Source organism: Tamandua tetradactyla, chromosome 26 (genome assembly GCF_023851605.1).
Source record: "Tamandua tetradactyla isolate mTamTet1 chromosome 26, mTamTet1.pri, whole genome shotgun sequence".
NCBI classification, from domain to species: domain Eukaryota; kingdom Metazoa; phylum Chordata; class Mammalia; order Pilosa; family Myrmecophagidae; genus Tamandua; species Tamandua tetradactyla.
This window is the reverse complement of record NC_135352.1, coordinates 29,804,293-29,824,466: the sequence shown is the minus strand read 5'-3', so window position 1 is coordinate 29,824,466 and position 20,174 is coordinate 29,804,293. Positions and strand designations below refer to the sequence as shown.

At 36.6% G+C, this 20,174-nt stretch overlaps 1 protein-coding gene across 3 annotated transcripts in view; it reads left to right on the top strand.

The window, feature by feature from the left end:
* The window catches only part of WWC2 (WW and C2 domain containing 2), a 298,652-nt gene that overhangs the window by 141,807 nt on the left and 136,671 nt on the right, over positions 1-20,174 (top strand). For 2 of the 3 annotated variants that reach the window (XM_077144655.1, XM_077144654.1), the window contains exons 3-4: positions 10,693-10,896; positions 11,762-11,838. In XM_077144655.1, coding sequence (XP_077000770.1) covers positions 10,746-10,896; positions 11,762-11,838 — 228 coding nt within the window. In that variant the 5' untranslated portion in view covers positions 10,693-10,745. Of the gene's footprint in view, positions 1-5,092; positions 5,420-10,692; positions 10,897-11,761; positions 11,839-20,174 lie in introns of those variants that run through there. The other variant, XM_077144656.1, reaches the window with a different exon arrangement.

Sequence of the window (20,174 nt, the reverse complement as noted above, 5' to 3'; positions counted from 1 at the left end):
TTGCTGCATGTGTTTTGGAGCATTCTGGTTCAATGCATAAATATTTATGATTGTTATGTGTTCTTGCTGAATTGTTCCTTTTATACATAGCATCCTTCTTTGTCTCTTTTAACTGTTTTATAATTGAAGTCTAATTTGTTGGATATTAGTATAGCTACTCCTGCTCTTTTCTGATTGCTATTTGCATGAAATATCTTTTCCCAACTTTCAACCTGTGTTTATCCTTGGGTCTAAATTGTGTTTCCTGTAGACAGCATATAGATGGGTCCTGTTTTTTAATCCATTCTGCCAGCCTATGTCTTTTGATTGGGGAGTTTAATCCATTCACATTTATTGTTATTACTGTATGGGTAGTACTTTCTTCTACCATTTTGCCTTTTGCATTTTATATGTCATATCTAATTTTCCTTCTTTTTACCTTCACTCATAGTCTTCCTTTCTACACCCTTCTCCACACCTCTGTCTTCTGTCTTTTCATATCTGTCTCTAGTGCTCCCTTTAGTATTTCTTGCAGAGCTGTTCTCTTGGTCACAAATTCTGTCAGTGATTTTTTGTCTGAAAATATTTTAATTTCTCCCTCGTTTTTGAAGGACAATTTTACTGGATATAGATTTCTTGGTTGGTAGTTTTTCTCTTTTTAGTAATTTAAATATATCATCCCACTGTCTTCTCGCCTCTGTGGTTTCTGCTGAGTAATCTACTTGTAGTCTTATTGGGCTTCCCTTGTATGTGATGGATTACTTTTCTCTTACTGCTTTCAAGATTCTCTCTTTCTCTTTGACCTCTGACATTCTGATTAGTAAGTGTCTTGGAGTACGTCTATTTGGATCTATTCTCTTAGGCATGCACTGCCAAATTACTTCTTGGATCTGTAATTTTAAGTCTTTCATAAGAGTTGGGAAATATTCAGTGATAATTTCCTCCATTAGTTTTTCTCCTCCTTTTCCCTTCTCTTCTCCTTCTGGGATGCCTGCAACATGTATATACATGCGCTTCATATTGTCATTCAGTTCCCTGAGTCCCTGTTCATATTTTTCCCTATGTTTTCTTTTTCTTGTCGGATTTCAGATGTCCCATCCTCCAGTTCACTAATCCTATCTTCTGCCTCTCGAAATCTACCATTGTAGGTTTCCATTGCTTTTTTTCATCTCTTCTACTCTACCTTTCATTCCCGTAAGTTCTGTGATTTGTTTTTCAGACTTTTGATTTCTTCTTTTTGTTCATTCCTTGCCTTCTTTATATCCTCCCTCAATTTACTGAAATTTATTGATTTGGTTTTTGATGAGGTTTTCCATGTCTGTTCGTATATTCTGAATTTATTGTTTCAACTCCTGTATCTCATTTGAATTGTTGGTTTGTTCCTTTGACTGGACCATATCTTTAGTTTTGCTAGTGTGATTTGTTATTTTTTGCTGGCGTCTTGGCATTTAATTACTTTAATTAGTTTATTCTGGAGATTGCTTGCAATTCTTTTACCTAGGGTTTTCTTGCTCAGTGAATTTGTTGTCTATATGTTCTTTGAAATTCAGTTCAGCTTTTTCTGGACCTCTAGCTTAGGTTTTGTTTAACAGAGGAGAATTTCTCAGTTCTTGTTTTCTTGTTTCTTGCCCTGCCTGTATAGTGCCTTCCCCCTGCCCCACCTCAAGGGTCTTTGTAGGTATTATAGACCCCAGCTGGATTTTCCCAGACCAAACTGGCCTCCTATCAGGAGGAAAGAGTGACCTGCATTGGTTTTCCCTGAGGGTGAGACCCAGCAGGTTGAAAGACTTTCCTGTGAAGTCTCTGGACTCTGTTTTTCTTATCCTGCTCAGTATGTGGTGCTTGTCCGCTTGCAGGTCCCACCAGCATAAGATGATACTGTGCGTTTAACTTTGGCACACTTTGGATTCTCCCTGGCTTCTGGGGGGGCTCGCAGCTGGTCCAGCTGGTCCAGACTGGGGTATGCTGTGTGTCCGGTCACTGACGTGACCCCAGAAGTTGTTCTGTACTGTTTCTGGTTATTTAGTAGCTGTTCTGGAGGACAAACTAAATCAAGCACATTGCTAACCTACCATCTTGGCCCCACCTCTCACTGTCAACTCTTTTATAGCAGAGTCTATAGCAAAAATCTTCCATTCCCTTGTTTAGAACCTTTCTGAAAAATGCCATTTGCTTATGAAATGAATTTTGCATCTATTAAGCCAACATTCAAGAGACCCAGGGCTAGTGCATCTTGGATGTGCAGTCTCTGAAAGAAGACATGAGACGGTGTGGTAGAATGTGGGAAGAACAACCACAGTGCTGGTAAAACAAGGGACATACTCAATAGAAGTGGTGCTTACTTAGAGAAGGTGCTTTAAGTGAACAATGAAAGGATGATTTGAGTTAACCAGATTGGTAGTAAGAGAGGTTCAGGTAGAGTTTGTGGGTTCGGGAGAAGAGAAAATTATCTTCTTAAAGGACCACACATAAGCTTATAAGGTCTAGAAAGTGTAAAGAAAGCAGGACTTGGTGAAAAGAAATGAGAAAAGCAGTGCCCCTGCAGGTTTCTGTGAAGGGTAGTGGTCTGTGATGACAAGAGAAGTAAACAGGCTAGATCCTGAAGAGCCTTTCAAAGTCCTATGCAGTTGTTGCGTGTTTCGTGGGACCTTCCTTTTTTAACTAGCAAAAACCCTGTATCTTTCAACTGCCATGACGCTTCACCATTCTCCTTTCCAAAGCTCCTGTCATTACTGTATAAAATCACAGTCTTTTCTTGTTTTATTCACTCTATGTGTCACAAGTCCCCTCATGCATATAGTGTATGGTCAGTGCATGTTTTTAGAAGTAATGAACAGATAATAAATATAGCAGATACTTTATAAAAGTGAAGGCAAGAAAAATAACTCATATTCATTTCATTCATTCTTCCTGAACACAGCAGGAAGAATAAAAATAAGCATTATAGGCAGAAATAATATTCCTTTGAAGAGTCTAATGTTATCTTCCATGATAAGTTCTTATAACTCACAGTATGTTCTCTATCTATAAAGTTCTATGTCTATAAATTGATAGAATGTGAATTCCCTTGACATTTTAACAGTTCGCAATATATTACTCCTTTCCTGTACTAGAAATATGCAAATTATATTGCATTATAATGCAGTGATCTTCCAAGGCCACCAGGTCTTAATTTAAAAATACCACATTTATATAATACACTTTCTTTGAGTATTTACATTTAATAAATATTCTTTACAAATCTGTTCCGCAAATATAGCTGATGGAGATGAATTGCAATTCTGTTTTATGAAGCCTTCTAAGGTGCCTTTGGGAACCTGCTTTTGTAATTCATATTTGATTGTACAATATTTCAGAAATGTAAATGTTTCCTGCTGAACCTTTTGTAACTTACAGTATTTAGACCAAGCTTTTTGAGTATTCTGCTGATCCATCCAAAACAAATACTGATGGTTTATTATTATTATTATTATTATTATTATTATTATTATTATTTCACTCTATTCATTTAAGTGACTAGTCGATATTGCTTTCAGTGTTGTGTGGGAGTTTAGCTGTTGACAGATATTTTACTGAGAGCATAGCAGTTCCCCAATACTGAAGGAAATATGATTAGGTTAAACCTTTAAAGATATTGAGAGAGAATTGAGAGCACATATCTTACTTATAACTATTATAACTTTTTATATACATTTTCAGTTTGTATTATCTTTTTATTTGGGTCGTTTAAAAGTTATGTATTGCTCCGTAGCAAATTGCCTCCAAACTTATTGGCTTAAAATAGCATGTATTAACACAGAGTTTTTGTGGGTTTACAAATATGGGAATGGCTTAACTGGATCCATTTTAGCTCAGGGTCCCTCACAAGGTGTCAGCTGGGACCACAGTCATCTCAAGAAAGGATCTGACTCGAAGGCACTCATGTCATCGTTGACAGGATTAGTTCCTTGTTGGCTGTTGGCTGGAGACACCCTTCATTCCTTGTCTTGTAGGCCTTTCTGAAGGGCAGCTTACAAGATGGCAGTATGCCTCATCAGAGCAAAAAAAGACAAAAGCTAGATACAGAGAGCAAGCAAGACTGCAGACATACATACAGTCTTTTGTAAGCTGTTAACCATGCAGAGCCTCTCTTGGCCCTAGGGGGTCCCAAGCATCACAGCCTGGAGTTTATTCTGAGTTTCTATCTCTTGGCCCTAGGGGGTCCCGAGCATCACAAGCACTGGAGTTTATTGAGTTTCTATCTCTAGAGCCTCGTTGAACAGTCCCATCCTAGGATCTGGGCTTCGCAGCCTGAACTGTTTTGGTTTAGTATAAGTCCTTATTCCTAGTGGTTATTTGAAACATTACCAGAACCAGTCTCATGAGATTCTAGAGATTCTCATGGTCCAGGGTTGATAGATCTCCTCTTATCGTTCCCATTCCCAGAGAGATTGACTTACTGTGGCTCTTGGGGCCAACCAAAAATATTGAGTTGAGCTACATTGAGACTGAGACTCATGTGCAAAGCATTTTGAAGCATGCCACTGGGTATGCCAGCAAGTTGATAACTTAAATTTTCTAGCCTAATTTGTCAGGAACATGTCTCATTCATGCAATGGCCAGACCATATGGGCCATCCACTAACAAATGAAAAGTACATTATTGTGTTTCATAGTAAGAAACATTGAGAAACAATATTTTCTTGGTTGTTTTCTTGGTCACATCTGAAAATATATTCCTGATAAATCATGTGTAAATGTATATATGGTAGAGTGTGCAAATTCTGCTAAAGAAAAGGGAAGTGATATAATTTAATAATTTATTAAGCTATAAATACTAACTAACATTTCTCATCCCCCTCCCCTCAATTTTACTCCTACATGCCCAGATTGAGGATAAGGAGTGAGTAGACAGATAAATAGACAACTCTGTCCCATTGGCATTAGCCGTTTAAACCATGGTAGATCAGAATGGGTGCAGAATGATATAAGAAGCATTCCTGAGCCTTCAGATAAAAATGTTCTGTCTAGCCAAGATTGAGGGTAAGGATGTAACCTTGTAATTTCTTTGCAGCCTGCACAATCTGAACAGCACAGCAGCATTATAGCTAACTGCCATAAAGGTTTCATATTTCAGCATCTCATTTAATCTTTAGAACAGCCCCATGGGGTTTCTCCATTTTATTAAGTAGGAAATTGAGCTCTGGAGGAGTGGTTTAAAAAGTTGCTGAAGGTTACACGATTTATAAGTGGTAAGGCTAGATTTGAACCCAGTTAAACTGAGTACAGAGTTTATGATCTCGTCTACTGGTATATTGCATCTCATTGTTTTTTTGTTTTTTTTTTCAGCATTCATGTTGTTAAAGCACTCTTCAGAACCGAAATAATTCATCTTACTTTTCCACCTTATTTCTTATGATCTCAAGCTCAACATTCCCAGTGTGGAACCCATTACATTACAGGTAGTGGTGGGAGGAAGTATTATCTCTGCTTTTCCTGTTTGGTTTCTCACAATGCACTTTTGCCACCCACTGATAATATTGAATATTATTTTCCTTTTCCTTCTGGACCTCAGTGCTTCTTCATCCCTTTCCAGTGATAAATGCTGAGTCTGGTTGGAACACTTTCTTTCTGTGTTCCATAATCCTTCTATATCTGCCCCTTTCCCTTCCAGAGTGCTTTCTGGTCTGACTAATGTAAACTCTCTCTACTCCTAAGAAAGCAACTCAGAATGGACTGTGGAGGTATTTTCAGGTGTGAAATGAAATCAAGTGTTTAAAACAGTAAAAAGAGTATTGTTATTAATGGAGCACAAAAATGATCTTAATGAGGCAGTTAGACTATGTCTTAATCTAACAGATTTCACGTCTTGCGATAACTGGAGCAACTTATTTATTCAATTCCCTAGTAGGATCCGAAAGAAGAATCATCAGACTCTCCTGTTATGGTTGTCTGTTAATGAAGGATTTATTTTCCCTTTCATTATTTCAAGAGTGATTCTTCCTCTTTATCTCTTCTGTTCTCCCCCAGATACCCTCTAAGAATTTCTAAGACTGTCACATAAGGATATAAGTGCCTCCAGGATCAAATTTCATTGTTCAGTGTTCTTAGATTTAAAGGTTAGATTGGGTTGGATTCTCCCAGAAGCAGACCCTAAGCCAAGAATTTAGGTGAAAGTGATTTATGAAAGAAATGTTAGTAGAAACCAGTAAGTGAATGGTGGAAGAAGAATAGTGAAGTGGGAAAAGCTCAGAAGAGGATGTGATTTCTGTGACCGCCCAGACTCAGTATGAATGAGGAATGGGTCTGAGGTTTAAATTACATCTCAGAGTTTGCTCTACCTGGAGGTTTCTGTATCTTTCACCACTCACTGGCTGCAGGCCAGGAGCCTCAGTGCCCAAAAACAATGTGCTGGAGAAGGATGAACCACTGTTAACAGTGAGGAATGCATGAATCTGGAGGGGCAGGTATGCCGACCTTGCTTACTCATGAGGTCTGAGAGGGTCTGAATAGACTACCAACAGTATTTACTGTGAAAGTTGTCAGAAGAAAAATCCCAAGTATGTCACCTTCCTTTTCTGTTTGAGAGACTTGCAAATCAGAGAGGTAAAATAATTTGCCTCAAGTCTCACAGTGGGCTAGTAAGAGAAGCAGCATGAGAACCCTGAGGACCTGACCTCCCAACCCGTGTGTGCTCTTTACACCACCTGAGAGGGGTGAGGGCAGGTACTAGAGACAATGCTGTGATTGTTCCCGTTACACTTCAGTTCTTTTCATATTGTACTCACTTATCTGAAGGTCTTCAGGCGTATTTTATATCAACTTTAATAAGGTATAATTTGGTATATAGTAAATTGCATCTATTATAGTTCCATGAGTTTAAACAAATGTATACCATATAACCATGACAATAACTGAGATGTAAAGTAGTTCCACCTTCTCCGAAAGATTCTTCATGTCCATTGTGTAATGAGTCCTTGCCACTCCTGCCAGCCTCCGTCAACCACTGATCTGCTTTGGGTCAAAATGGATTAGATTTGCTTTTGCTTAGGTTTTCGTGTAAATGGAACCATCCAGCTTGTACTCTTATTTTGTTCCTGGCATCTTTTACTCAACGTGTTTTTGAGAGTCGTACCTGTTGTACATCAGTATTTATTTCCTTTTAGTGCTGACTAATATTTCATTATGTGGGTGTATCACAATTGTGTATCCATTACCTATTGATGGATATCTGGGTTGTTTCCAGTTTTTGCCCAGTGTGAATTAAGCTGTCATGAACACTGGTATGCAGTTATTTTTGTGGAAACATGTTTTCATATCTTTTGGGTAAATAACATGGAGTAGAATAACTGGACTGAACCACCAAATTGTTTTTGAAATGATTGTATTATTTTATATTCCTGTTAGCAATGAATGAGAGTTTTGCTTGCTCCACATCCTGGTCAACACTTGGCATTTCCAGTTTAAAAAATTTTAGCAATTTTAGGTGGTGTGTTATGGCATTATATTTTGCTTTAAATTTGCATTTTCCTGATGTTTAATGATGTTCAGCCTCTTTTCATGTTATTGGCTGTTGGAGTATATACTTTTGTGAAGTGACTGTTAAGATCTTTTGCTCATTTTTATTGGCTTGTCTGTCTTATATTGAAATGAAAGAGTTTATATTTCTGAGTTATATATTCTGGATAAAGTACTTTGTCAGATGTATTTATTAAACGTATTTATTCCTCTTTAATTTTTAGGATATCTAATATATTATTCTTTTTTTTTTTCTTCTATGGCTCATGCTTTTTGTGTCCTAAGAAAGCTTTTTTAATCAAAGGTGAAGAAGATTTTTCCTATCCTTTCTTCCAGGATTTTTATAGTTTTAACTTTTAGAATTTGGTCAGTGACCCATTTCAATCCTGCGTGTGTGTTTGTCATTCTATGAGGACATGCAGTTGTGCGAGGACCTTTTATTGAAGAGACTATCCTTTCCTCCATTGAATTATCTTACCCCTTTTGACAAAAATTAATTGACAATATATGTGTGGGTTTATTTCTGGAGTTTTAAATCTGTTCCACTGATCTCTGTCTTTATACCAATACCATATTGTCTATAGTACTATATCTTTACAGTAAGCCTTGAGATCAGGTAATATAAGTTTCCCAACTCTGTTCTTATTCAAAATTGCTTTGGCCATTGGCCCATGGCATTTTCATATGAACTTTAAAATCAACAGCAAATAAAAGCCTTTTGAGGTTTTGACTGCTCTTGGATTGAATTCCTAGGGATTCCTGCTATGCATCTATTAGAATATATTGTTCTAATATGTTGTAAGTCATTGTCTTAGTTTGCCAGATTGTTGTGACAAACACCACGCAATATATTGCCTTAAACAACAAGCTGATGGTTTCAGTACAAAATCAAGTTATTGGCATGACAGTGCTTTTTCCCCTGAAGCATTTTGGTGATTCGTTGGCATTTCTTGGTTTGCATATCTGCCTCCTATCACGTGGCCATGTCCTCTTTCCTGTGACTTTCTTTGACTCTGGCTTTCTCATTATAAAGCCTCCAGTAACACAGATTAACTGATTCACTTCGCCACGCTTTAACTAAAAATAACTTATTCAAAAGGTCCTATTTACAAATGGTTTCATACCCACAGGAATGCAGATAAGAACATGTCTTTGTTAGGGTAATAATTTAACCCAGCTCTGCTCATTTTGTTCCTAGCCTTCCCCAATCCCACCCCCCTTTAGTTTCTATTTAAATAATTTCACTTGCTATGCCTTAGAGTTCACTGATGTTTTCCAGGGTTTAATCTACTGCTAATCCTATGCAATGATTTTTTTTCATTTCAGGTATTATGTTTTTTTTTTTTTTTTTTGGATGCATGATCCAGGAATTGAACCTGGGTCTCTTGCAAGGAAGATGGGCATTCTAACCACTGAACTACCCATGTACCCTGATATTGTATTTTTCATCTCTAGATGATCTATTTGAATCTTTTTATGTTTCATTTCCCTTTTTATTATGTTCAGGTTTTCCTTCATTTCTTGAACAAAGTTATAATAGCTGTTTTATCCAGAGTTTGCTTATTATGGCATCATTTCTGCATTTCCAGGTCTGTTACTATTGACTTGATTTTTGGACGCACTCATTATTAGTATTGTGTTAGAGATTAGGTCTTAAGTCATAACCCCATAACTTTCACTCTTTTCAATTGAAGCAGTGAATTGTTAAGTTGAATTATTTTACTTTTAAAAACATTTGTATTGTTAAATACAACATACAGAGAAGTGCATGGCTGAACAAATATTTATACATTAAATATTCATGAACTTGCAACAGGTGAAAGAAATAGAGCGTTGTCAAGCACCCAAGAAGCCTCCTTTATATGTCCTTCTGCAGTTATTACCCTGTTCTCTACTGGAAGGTAGCCACTATCCTGTCTTTTCAGTAGAGGAGTTTCATGTCTGCAGACATAGGAGAATGTCTCTTAACCAATCAGCACCAACCTTTTTATGGATTCACAAACATTGTTTGACCTTTGTAAAACACCATTGTACTCCAATGCTAGAGTCCAGTATACCCCAGCCACTTGACCCAACAGCTGACAAACAAATACATTTATTTTAAAATGTAATGTAATACAGGGTGCATAGGTGGTTCACTTGTAGAATGCTTGCCTTCCATGGCAGAGACCCGGGTTTGCTTCCCAGACCATGCACCCCCCCCCCTCAAAAAAGTGTAATGCAATATAATGTGTAGGGTGATCTCTATACCATTTTTTTTCCTTTGTGCTTAAACTTGCTTCTGCTATAGCTGCTCACATGATTAAGAATGTGTTTTAAGTTTTTAAAACAAATATCAGTTACTGTGGAGGACATAAGATGAAGAGATGATTGTCGGGTAAGATGATTGGGGAAGCTTTGTGGAGGCAGTGGCATTAGGGTATTGTCTTAGAGGAGTGGCTATCAGCCTTGGCTGCTCTTTGGAATTACCTGAGGAGCTTTTGATGATACCAGTGCCTGGGTTTCACTCCTAGAAAGTCTAATTGGCCTGGTTTCAATTTAGCTCATGGGATTTTTCAAGAGCTCCCTAGGAGATTCTAATGTGCAGAAGTGCAGAACTAAGAACCCCTGTTTCATACTAGAATATTCTCAAGGCAGGTCCAACGTTTAGATTTATGTTTTTTTAATTTCTAATCTTTCATGAACTGAGATTTTTTATTTAAACAATAAAAGAAAAATAGAAAAAAAGTTCTATAAATACAAGCCCAAGCATTATTACTGGACTCAACAGATGTATAAGAGCTACATCAAATCGTTGTAAACATTTAAGAATGTTTATTCTTGATTTCTGTGTGTATCTCATTATGGACATGTGACAGGATTCATGGACCTGCACTGGTTTGTAGATTGCACTTGCTGTGGTGCTGACGTACAGGGAAATACAGCAAGAGTAGTGGACAGAAGCCAGGTGCCATAGAACGTAGGTTGGCTTCAAATCCTATAGGGCCTGGAATGCTGGGGTAAATAGTTTGGCTTTCATTTTGTAGGCACTGGGGAGCCAGAGAATTCTTGAAGAGCAGTGACCTGATCACAGCTCTACGAGTTTACTGTAGCAGTGTTATAAGTGATGGAGTTAGAGTGAGAATTTAGTTGCTGACAATGACCTGAAAAGAAGAGAGAGGAGAACTGAGTGTATTTATATTAATAAAAAACAAACAACAACCTAATATATTTTCAGAAACCACACAGATAGAAGATCCAAGAAAACAATGGAGGGGGGAGCAGGAGAAAATGCTGAAGGACTATCTCTCGGTGGCTCAGGATGCACTCAGGACACAGAAGGAGCTGTACCACGTGAAAGAACAAAGATTGGCTTTGGCCCTGGATGAATATGTACGATTGAATGATGCTTACAAGGAAAAGTCGAGTTCTCACACAAGCTGTAAGTACAGTTGGTTATAGAGATCTCAGAAATGAGAACCTAATTGTAAACAAAGAAAGCCACTAACATTTCTGTTGCGTTTTTGAGTCCTTTTCCTACCTAGGCTGAAGGGTTCCTCAAAGCCGTAAGAGGGTGATGACACACCGTAGGTTTCTCAGTAAAACCCCTCATTCCACATACAAGTTCATTTGGGGACTATGTATACCTTCTATTTCTGCTCTTCCCTCTGCCTGATTGCCTTTTTCATCTATGAGTTAATTTTTACGTATTCAGAACAAGGCAGATAATCTGGTCCTTTCGGCTATCCTTATACACTTTTTAGTAGCGATGATGTGGGTTACCTAGGATGACATTTCTGTTCACCACCTCTCCTTCTTCCTTTAAAAAGATAGCCTAGAGCTGGCTATGTTTTAAGAAGTGGCTATAAAACTTTAAGAAGAGTCAGAAACTCTATATGAATTTTTTTTTCTTTGGGGAGGGGGTGCATGGTCCTGGACATGATCTATTTGAATTTTAAGTTTCTGAATAATCCAAAGCTCTGATAAACTGTATATATTGTATAGTCTTCTAAGGACCATAAGTATGTAAACTCCACAAGAAAATTAAGCACTGGGGCTTTATGACTTTCCTCTTTCCTGTGTCATAAAAGGATGTGGGGGGGGATGGAGAGGAGAGACTAAATTAAAAAAAAGATAGCGGTTCGCAGTACATTTTATATTTTCAAGTATCAGATAAGTGACAATAAAGGAATTATAGAAAGAAAATGAGTATCCCCAGGAGCATGTAAGTCTTGGTAAATTCTACACTGAGAACTATTTATGTAATTTGTAAATTGTTACTTATTTTTTTTCTTCTCTCTCAAAAGTGTTCTCAGGATCTTCATCCAGTACTAAATATGATCCTGATATTTTAAAAGCTGAGATCTCTACTACACGATTAAGGGTAAGATTATTTTATTGTGGTTCTGCATTGAACATATGCACAGGATTTGACGCTTCTGGAAGAGGTTGCAGGGGTCCTCTCCCATCTCGCGTTTCAGTGGTCATCTCCCAGGCCTCCGCTACACCTGATGCGTGGCCTTCCTCTCTTTGTTTGAACAAGCTCAATGCCTGGGATTATGCTCATTATTGAGACAGTGAGTTCCATTGTGGAGCACCCTTTTATTGTTAGCAGTTAGTATACTGAGTTAAAACTTGAGTCTTCATAACCTATTTTCTCTCGTTGTGCAGAATTATATCCTCCAGAGTTATAGACAGTGACAAGTCTAGTTGCTCTTACTCTAGACAATCCAATATTTAAAGGTGCCCACATCCTCTATTCCCAGCTCATTCCCTTTTCCTAGAGGCTAAATTCCACTAGTTCCTTACCCCAAGTCTTTTCACTAACCTACTGTTTAGAAAGGACCTTGTTTATTTTTGACTTTTGGAGTCTTAATGGCTTGTTCACAAAGTACATCTCATGTGGCCAATACCTGGGTCACAAAATAGATCATTACCACGATCCCCGAAGCTCTGGCCAGGTCCCCTCAAGATTTCACCCTCATCCTTCTCCCTAAAGGTAACACTAGCCTCATCAACAGTATGGATTCACTTTTTTTCTGTTTCTAACTTTGTATAACTGGAATGGTACCATATATATTATTTAATGTCTGGCTTCTTCTGTTCAGAAATATTCATCTACATTCACTTTTATTGCTGCAGTGTATTATGTTTTTGTGTACATACCATATGTTCTTTATGCCTTCTATTGATGGGCATTAGAGTTTATTCTAATTTTTGATCACAAATAGTTGTGCCTTCATATATACTCTTATACATAGTCTTTTAGTGCACATATGTGCACATTTGTGTTGGGTGTGTAACTAGGAGTGGAACAGCTGTGTCATAGGGTATGCTTATTGTCCTAGTTAGTGATATTGCCAAGCAATATTTTGTAATACCTGCATTTAAGGCTCTGAATAACTTTCTGAGTATGGCTTTTACCTGCCTGTATCAACGTTTTGATATTTTGTATTTTCATTATCATTCAGTTCAAAATATTTTCTAACTTCCTTTTTGATTTCTCATATGAGTATATTGTTAATTTTCACAAATTTAGAGGTTTCTACTTGAGTAGATTGAAATACTAGTGGTCAATGAGAGGGATGGGTAAGGAATATGGTATGTATGAGTTTTTTTTCTTTTTTCTCTCTTATGCTGGAGAGATACAAATGTTCAAGAAAAATGACCCTGGTGAACATGCAACTTTGTGATGATATTGTGAGCCATTGATTATAACCATGTCAAGAATGTTTGTATGTTTATTTGTTGTTTACAATAAAAATGTTTTTAAACAGATAGTTTTAGCTATTCAGGGCACCTTCCCTTCCCAGTAAATTTGGTTATTGGTTTTTTATTTCTGCAAAAAAAAAAAAAAAAAGTTTGAGGTTTCCTTCTATTTTATTATTGGTTTCAAGCTAATTACATTGTGTATTTTTCAACTGCAGAATTTCTACTTGATTCTTTTTCATTGTTTTCAATTACCCAGTGTCTGAATTCTGCACATTGATATATAATGTTTGAACATTATAATCAGTTATTTTTAAAATTCCATGGTTTAATTAATACATCTAGACTTTCTATGTGACAGTCACTTTTGGTCTGTTTCTTATTTTTTAGTCCATAATTGACTTCCTGTAGCCGCTGTGTGTGTGTGGGGGGGGGGGGTGGTAGGTAACAAAGATAATTTGAGGCTCTGGATGATGTCATCTTTCAGGGAGGCTTTACTTTTGCTTCCTGTAGGCAGCTGGACCAGGGCAGATTATATCAATCCGATTAGTAGTTGTGGAACTGAAATCTGGACTTCTGTTCTCCTGGTCTCTTAGCTGATCAAAATTTCCAGTCAAATCCTAGGGATCTCTTACAAGGGCCCCTTCCGATGGGTGGGACATGAGCCCTCATCCCCTCCCCCAGCTCTGTCTCTTCTCTAGCCAGCCTCTCAATCCCTGCACTCATTTTTCTGATGGATAGGCAGATGCCTGGAAAGGAAAAACAGTGTCAGGTGTGGACCATGACTCCAGGCTTCTCTTATCTTACACGTCTTTAACAGACAAGTCATTGCTTCCTTGGTGGTTCTCTGATGTCTTGAAATAGATGCCTTTTTCTCACAAATTCTATTCATTCTCAAAAGTTTGTCTGAAATTACTAGAAGCAAAAAACTGTCTTCAGTTTGGATTTATTGTTTTAAAATATTTGTAAAATAAATTTTAAAATAAATTTACAAAGTCATCGATAGAAGTGTTCTCTGTCATTCTACTGTAGTAGAATCCCTCCAATGTGTCTGGACCCTTTACTCTATCAGTCAATCATATTTATCCAGATATTTCTCAAGACTGTCATGTGATGGCTTGTCATATGCCTTGCTGCTGTGTCTCCACACTGTACCTATGTATTTCTGTGATCAGCTAAGCTAGATACCTTGTCTCAAAAGAAGGAGATGAAAGTATTTCATCAAAACTTACTCTTTATAAACTCCCATGCTCACTTGAGCTGTACACTTTATTACTTATTGTTGCTGACCTTGGAATTTTATTTAATCAATTTTGCATTTCTATCTTTAGATGCCCCATTGTAATTTGGGATATCCTCAATTTATAGCTTGTCCCTTTTAAAAAAATTAAGAGATTGATTTAAAAAACAAAAACATACGAATTATGGTATATGATTAAATCTCAATAAAATTGCATTAAAAATTCCAAAAATTATTATACTCTTATCTCACGCAAATAGCCATTTAGAAGGAAATGGAGCCACAACTCCATTAGTACCACAGTGATAATAGTGGTTTCCCAGCAGACCCCTAGTGGTCATTCTCCCCAGCACTGGCTCCCCAGGTAGCAAAAAGCTTAATCTGTGCTGTGTTTAATATCAGAGGCTTATATTATACTTTTTCATTTATATGCTTAGCTGTATGGGACCATAAAGATGAGTCAGACAGAAGTGCCCTCCTCAAGAAGTGCTTCCTTCAAAAAGAGGCTGTAAAACATTCATAAATAACTATAAAAAAAGGTCAGAAATGACACCGTCTTATCTCTTTCATTAGTGTGTGACAGTGTAAATGCCTTTTCAGAAACGTTCCCTTAGCAAATTGGCCCCTGTAGTCTTATGTTACTTCTGTGTTCGAGCTGTGTCATGGTAAAGACTTTGGAACAGATGGCTCCCTTACTGTAGTGTCTGCACCTTTGGGCTGGGTGTCACTTTCAGAATGCCCCAGCCGTTCATAAGTGGATGGGTGACTTGGCAGCGTCTCGTGGATTTTATAACTGGGCCTATTGTGGCTCAACGCTGCTGTAGAAATCCCTGTGTATACGAGTCCCTTTCACAAATTAATACCACAGAAACAGTAATTCGTGGGTGAGTTAACTCTTCATTGCTCAGAGTTCCTGTTTGCATTTTTGGTTCTCAGTAACAGTTTTCAGGCAGAGCTAAATGTTAGTTTCACACTTCCTTATTTTGATGTGACAAATTGTTAGCAGGTATGTCTCATTTATCAGAGCTAGTCATCAAATATTTATCTACCCAAAGCATCTATTTTATATTACAGTGGTACGTATTGGTTGAACTTCAGTTTCCTCATTGGCAAGTGGAATATTACTTCCTTTTTCACTTCTTATTTCTGGTTGGTAAGATGAATAAATTAATGCTTTTTATTAAAATACTTATAACTTTTAGAAGTGGTATTTAATTGCTTGAGAAATTCTGTATTTTGAGCTGAAGAATGTAAAATTTTCCACCAGAAAATTTATTATTTCATTTATTCAGAATAGATATTTAGTCCATAACCTTATTGGAATAGGGAGAGTCAAAGAGTATGTCATACAACCTAAACTTTAAATTCAACTGCCATATTTCAGAATCTATGACCAGAATTGCAAAGAGATGAAATTTAGTGGAAATCTGATGGAAGAAGTTTTGGTGAATTTTTATTAACGTTTCCATTATTCATTGAGCTAATGATTGGAAATGTAAAATCAAAGACAAAACCAAAAAAATTTAAAAATGGAAATGCATATGAGGTGTTTATTAAGTACTAAAGCATGCTTTCTGATACAACCTTTAATTTTATACATAAGGCAAACAAGCCCAAGGCTCTTTGGTTAAATTATTTTTACTCTGCTCCAAGTCACATTATTGGCCAGTGAGCACTGTTAGTTACACTGGTGTACTCTCTTTTGTTCTCAGATATATTTACTCACACTGATAGTATTCACTCTGAATTATTTTTTGGCAGTGGTACTACATTTAGAAATGTCATCCACAATCTCTCCTAATGGTAAATCTTGGGCATAGATTTAAATTAATGACAGGTAAATTGAAAGTTTAGTTGGTAACTCTGAACAGAGTTGAAGTTATTAACTCATGTATAGGACAAAATATGACACTTTATCCAGCTGATTACCTAACATAGCAAAACTCATAGCCATTTGCTTCAAATGAAAACAAACATGTCTTCTAAGAATGTAAATTGCTACAAATAAGGATGTCTCTTGAATGTGAGAGACATACTGACTTACCCACTACAATTTAAATCTTAAATGCAGCCTTAAAAAAAATCCTCACTGCATACAATGGAATAGACTTCTCATCAGAAACTATACAAGTTATGAGATAATGAAATGTTAACCTAGATTTCTTTATCTGGCATATGTATTGTTCAAATGACAGACTCTGGAATCTGTCCTGTAACTACTTGTTGAAGAATACTCTGAAAACTATTGCTTTTTACTTTCTTTGCTTTGTATATATATATTATACAATAAAAAAGTTAAAAAAATAAAATGAAGGCAAAGTATTTCATTTAACCCAGCAATCCCAAATTTAAGCCTCTGTTGCAGATGATGATTCTTCCTTTTAACTTTTTTTTATTAATTAAAGAAAAAAAAGAAATTAACATAACATTTAGAAATCATTCCATTCTACATATGCAATCAGTAATTCTTAACATCATCACATAGATGCATGATCATCATTTCTTAGTACATTTGCATCGATTTAGGAAAAGAACTAGCAAAACAACAGAAAACGATATAGAATGTTAATATAGAGAAAAAAATAAAAATAATAATAATAGTAAAAAAAAAGACACAGACAAAAAAAAAAAAAACCTATAGCTCAGATGCAGCTTCATTCAGTGTTTTTACATGATTACTTTACAATTAGGTATTATTGTGCTGTCCATTTTTGAGTTTTTGTATCTAGTCCTGTTGCACAGTCTGTATCCCTTCAGCTCCAATTACCCATTATCTTACCCTATTTCTATCTCCTGATGGTCTCTGTTACCAATGACATATTCCAAGTTTATTCTCAAATGTCGGTTCACGTCAGTGGGACCATACAGTATTTATCCTTTAGTTTTTGGCTAGACTCACTCAGCATAATGTTCTCTAGGTCCATCCATGTTATTACATGCTTCATCAGTTTATTCTGTCTTAAAGCTGCATAATATTCCATCGTATGTATATACCACAGTTTGTTTAGCCACTCGTCTGTTGATGGACATTTTGGCTGTTTCCATCTCTTTGCAATTGTAAATAACGCTGCTATAAACATTGATGTGCAAATGTCCATTTGTGTCTTTGCCCTTAAGTACTTTGAGTAGATACCTAGCAATGGTGTTGCTGGGTCATATGGCAATTCTATATTCAGTTTTTTGAGGAACCGCCAAACTGCCTTCCACAGTGGTTGCACCATTTGACATTCCCACCAACAGTGGATAAGTGTGCCTCTTTCTCCGCATCCTCTCCAGCACTTGTCATTTTCTGTTTTGTTGATAATGGCCATTCTGGTGGGTGTGAGATGATATCTCATTGTGGTTTTGATTTGCATTTCTCTAATGGCCAGGGACATTGAGCATCTCTTCATGTGCCTTTTGGTCATTTGTATTTCCTCTTCTGAGAGGTGTCTGTTCAAGTCTTTTTCCCATTTTGTAATTGGGTTGGCTGTCTTTTTGTTGTTGAGTTGAACGATCTCTTTATAAATTCAGGATACTAGACCTTTATCTGATATGTCGTTTCCAAATATTGTCTCCCATTGTGTAGGCTGTCTTTCTACTTTCTTGATGAAGTTCTTTCATGCACAAAACTGTTTAATTTTGAGGAGCTCCCATTTATGTCTTTCTTTCTTCAGTGCTCTTGCTTTAGGTTTAAGGTCCATAAAACCGTCTCCAATTGTAAGATTCATAAGATATCTCCCTACATTTTCCTCTAACTATTTTAGGTCTTAGACCGAATGTTTAGATCTTTGATCCATTTTGAGTTAACTTTTGTATAGGGTGTAAGATACGGGTCCTCTTTCATTCTTTTGCATATGGATATCCAGTTCTCTAGGCACCATTTATTGAAGAGACTGTTCTGTCCCAGGTGAGTTGGCTTGACTGCCTTATTAAAGATCAAATGTCCATAGATGAGAGGTCTATATCTGAACACTCTATTTGATTCCATTGGTCAATATATCTATCTTTATGCCAGTACCATGCTGTTTTGACCACTGTGGCTTCATAATATGCCTTCAAGTCAGGCAGCGTGAGACCTCCAGCTTCGTTTTTTTTCCTCAAGATACTTTTAGCAATTCGGGGCACCCTGCCCTTCCAGATAAATTTGCGTATTGGTTTTTCTATTTCTGAAAAATAAGTTGTTGGGATTTTGATTGGTATTGCATTGAATCTGTAAATCAATTTAAGTAGGATTGACATCTTAATTATATTTAGTCTTCCAATGCATGAACACGGTATACCCTTCCATCTATTTAGGTCTTCTGTGATTTCTTTTAACAGTTTTTTGTAGTTTTCTTTGTATAGGTTTTTTGTCTCTTTAGTTAAATTTATTCCTAGGTATTTTATTCTTTTAGTTGCAAATGTAAATGGGATTCGTTTCTTGATTTCCCCCTCAGCTTGTTCATTACTAGTGTATAGAAATGCTACAGATTTTTGAATGTTGATCTTGTAACCTGCTACTTTGCTGTACTCATTTATTAGCTCTAGTAGTTTTGTTGTGGATTTTTCCGGGTTTTCGACGTATAGTATCATATCATCTGCAAACAGTGATAGTTTTCCTTCTTCCTTTCCAATTTTGATGCCTTGTATTTCTTTTTCTTGTCTAATTGCTCTGGCTAGAACCTCCAACACAATGTTGAATAATAGTGGTGATAGTGGACATCCTTGTCTTGTTCCTGATCTTAGGGGGAAAGTTTTCAATTTTTCCCCATTGAGGATGCTATTAGCGGTGGGTTTTTCATATATTCCCTCTATCATTTTAAGGAAGTTCCCTTGTATTCCTATCTTTTGAAGTGTTTTCAACAGGAAAGGATGTTGAATCTTGTCAAATGCCTTCTCTGCATCAATTGAGATGATCATGTGATTTTTCTGTTTTGATTTGTTGATATGGTATATTACATTAATTGATTTTCTTATGTTGAACCATCTTTGCATACCTGGGATGAATCCTACTTGGTCATGATGTATAATTCTTTTAATGTGTTGTTGGATTCGATTTGCTAGAATTTTGTTGAGGATTTTTGCATCTATATTCATTAGAGAGATTGGTCTGTAGTTTTCTTTTTTTGTAATATCTTTGCCTGGTTTTGGTATGAGGGTGATGTTGGCTTCATAGCATGAATTAGGTAGCTTTCCCTCCGCTTCGATTTTTTTGAGAGTTTGAGGAGAGTTGGTACTAATTCTTTCTGGAATGTTTGATAAAATTCACATGTGAAGCTGTCTGGTCCTGGATTTTTCTTTTTAGGAAGCTTTTGAATGACTGATTCAATTTCTTTATTTGTGATTGGTTTGTTGAGGTCATCTATTTCTTCTTGAGTCAAAGTTGTTTGTTCATGACTTTCCAGGAACCCGTCTATTTCATCTAAATTGTTGTATTTATTAGTGTAAAGTTGTTCATAGTATCCTGTTATTACCTCCTTTATTTCTGTGAGGTCAGTGGTTATGTCTCCTCTTCCATTTCTGATCTTATTTATTTGCATCCTCTCTCTTCTTCTTTTTGTCAATCTTGCTAAGGGCCCATCAATCTTATTGATTTTCTCATAGAACCAACTTCTGGTCTTATTGATTTTCTCTATTGTTTTCATGTTTTCAATTTCATTTATTTCTGCTCTAATCTTTGTTATTTCTTTCCTTTTGCTTGCTTTGGGGTTAGTTTGCTGTTCTTTCTCCAGTTCTTCCAAGTGGACAGTTAATTCCTGCATTTTTGCCTTTTCTTCTTTTCTGATATAGGCATTTAGGGCAATAAATTT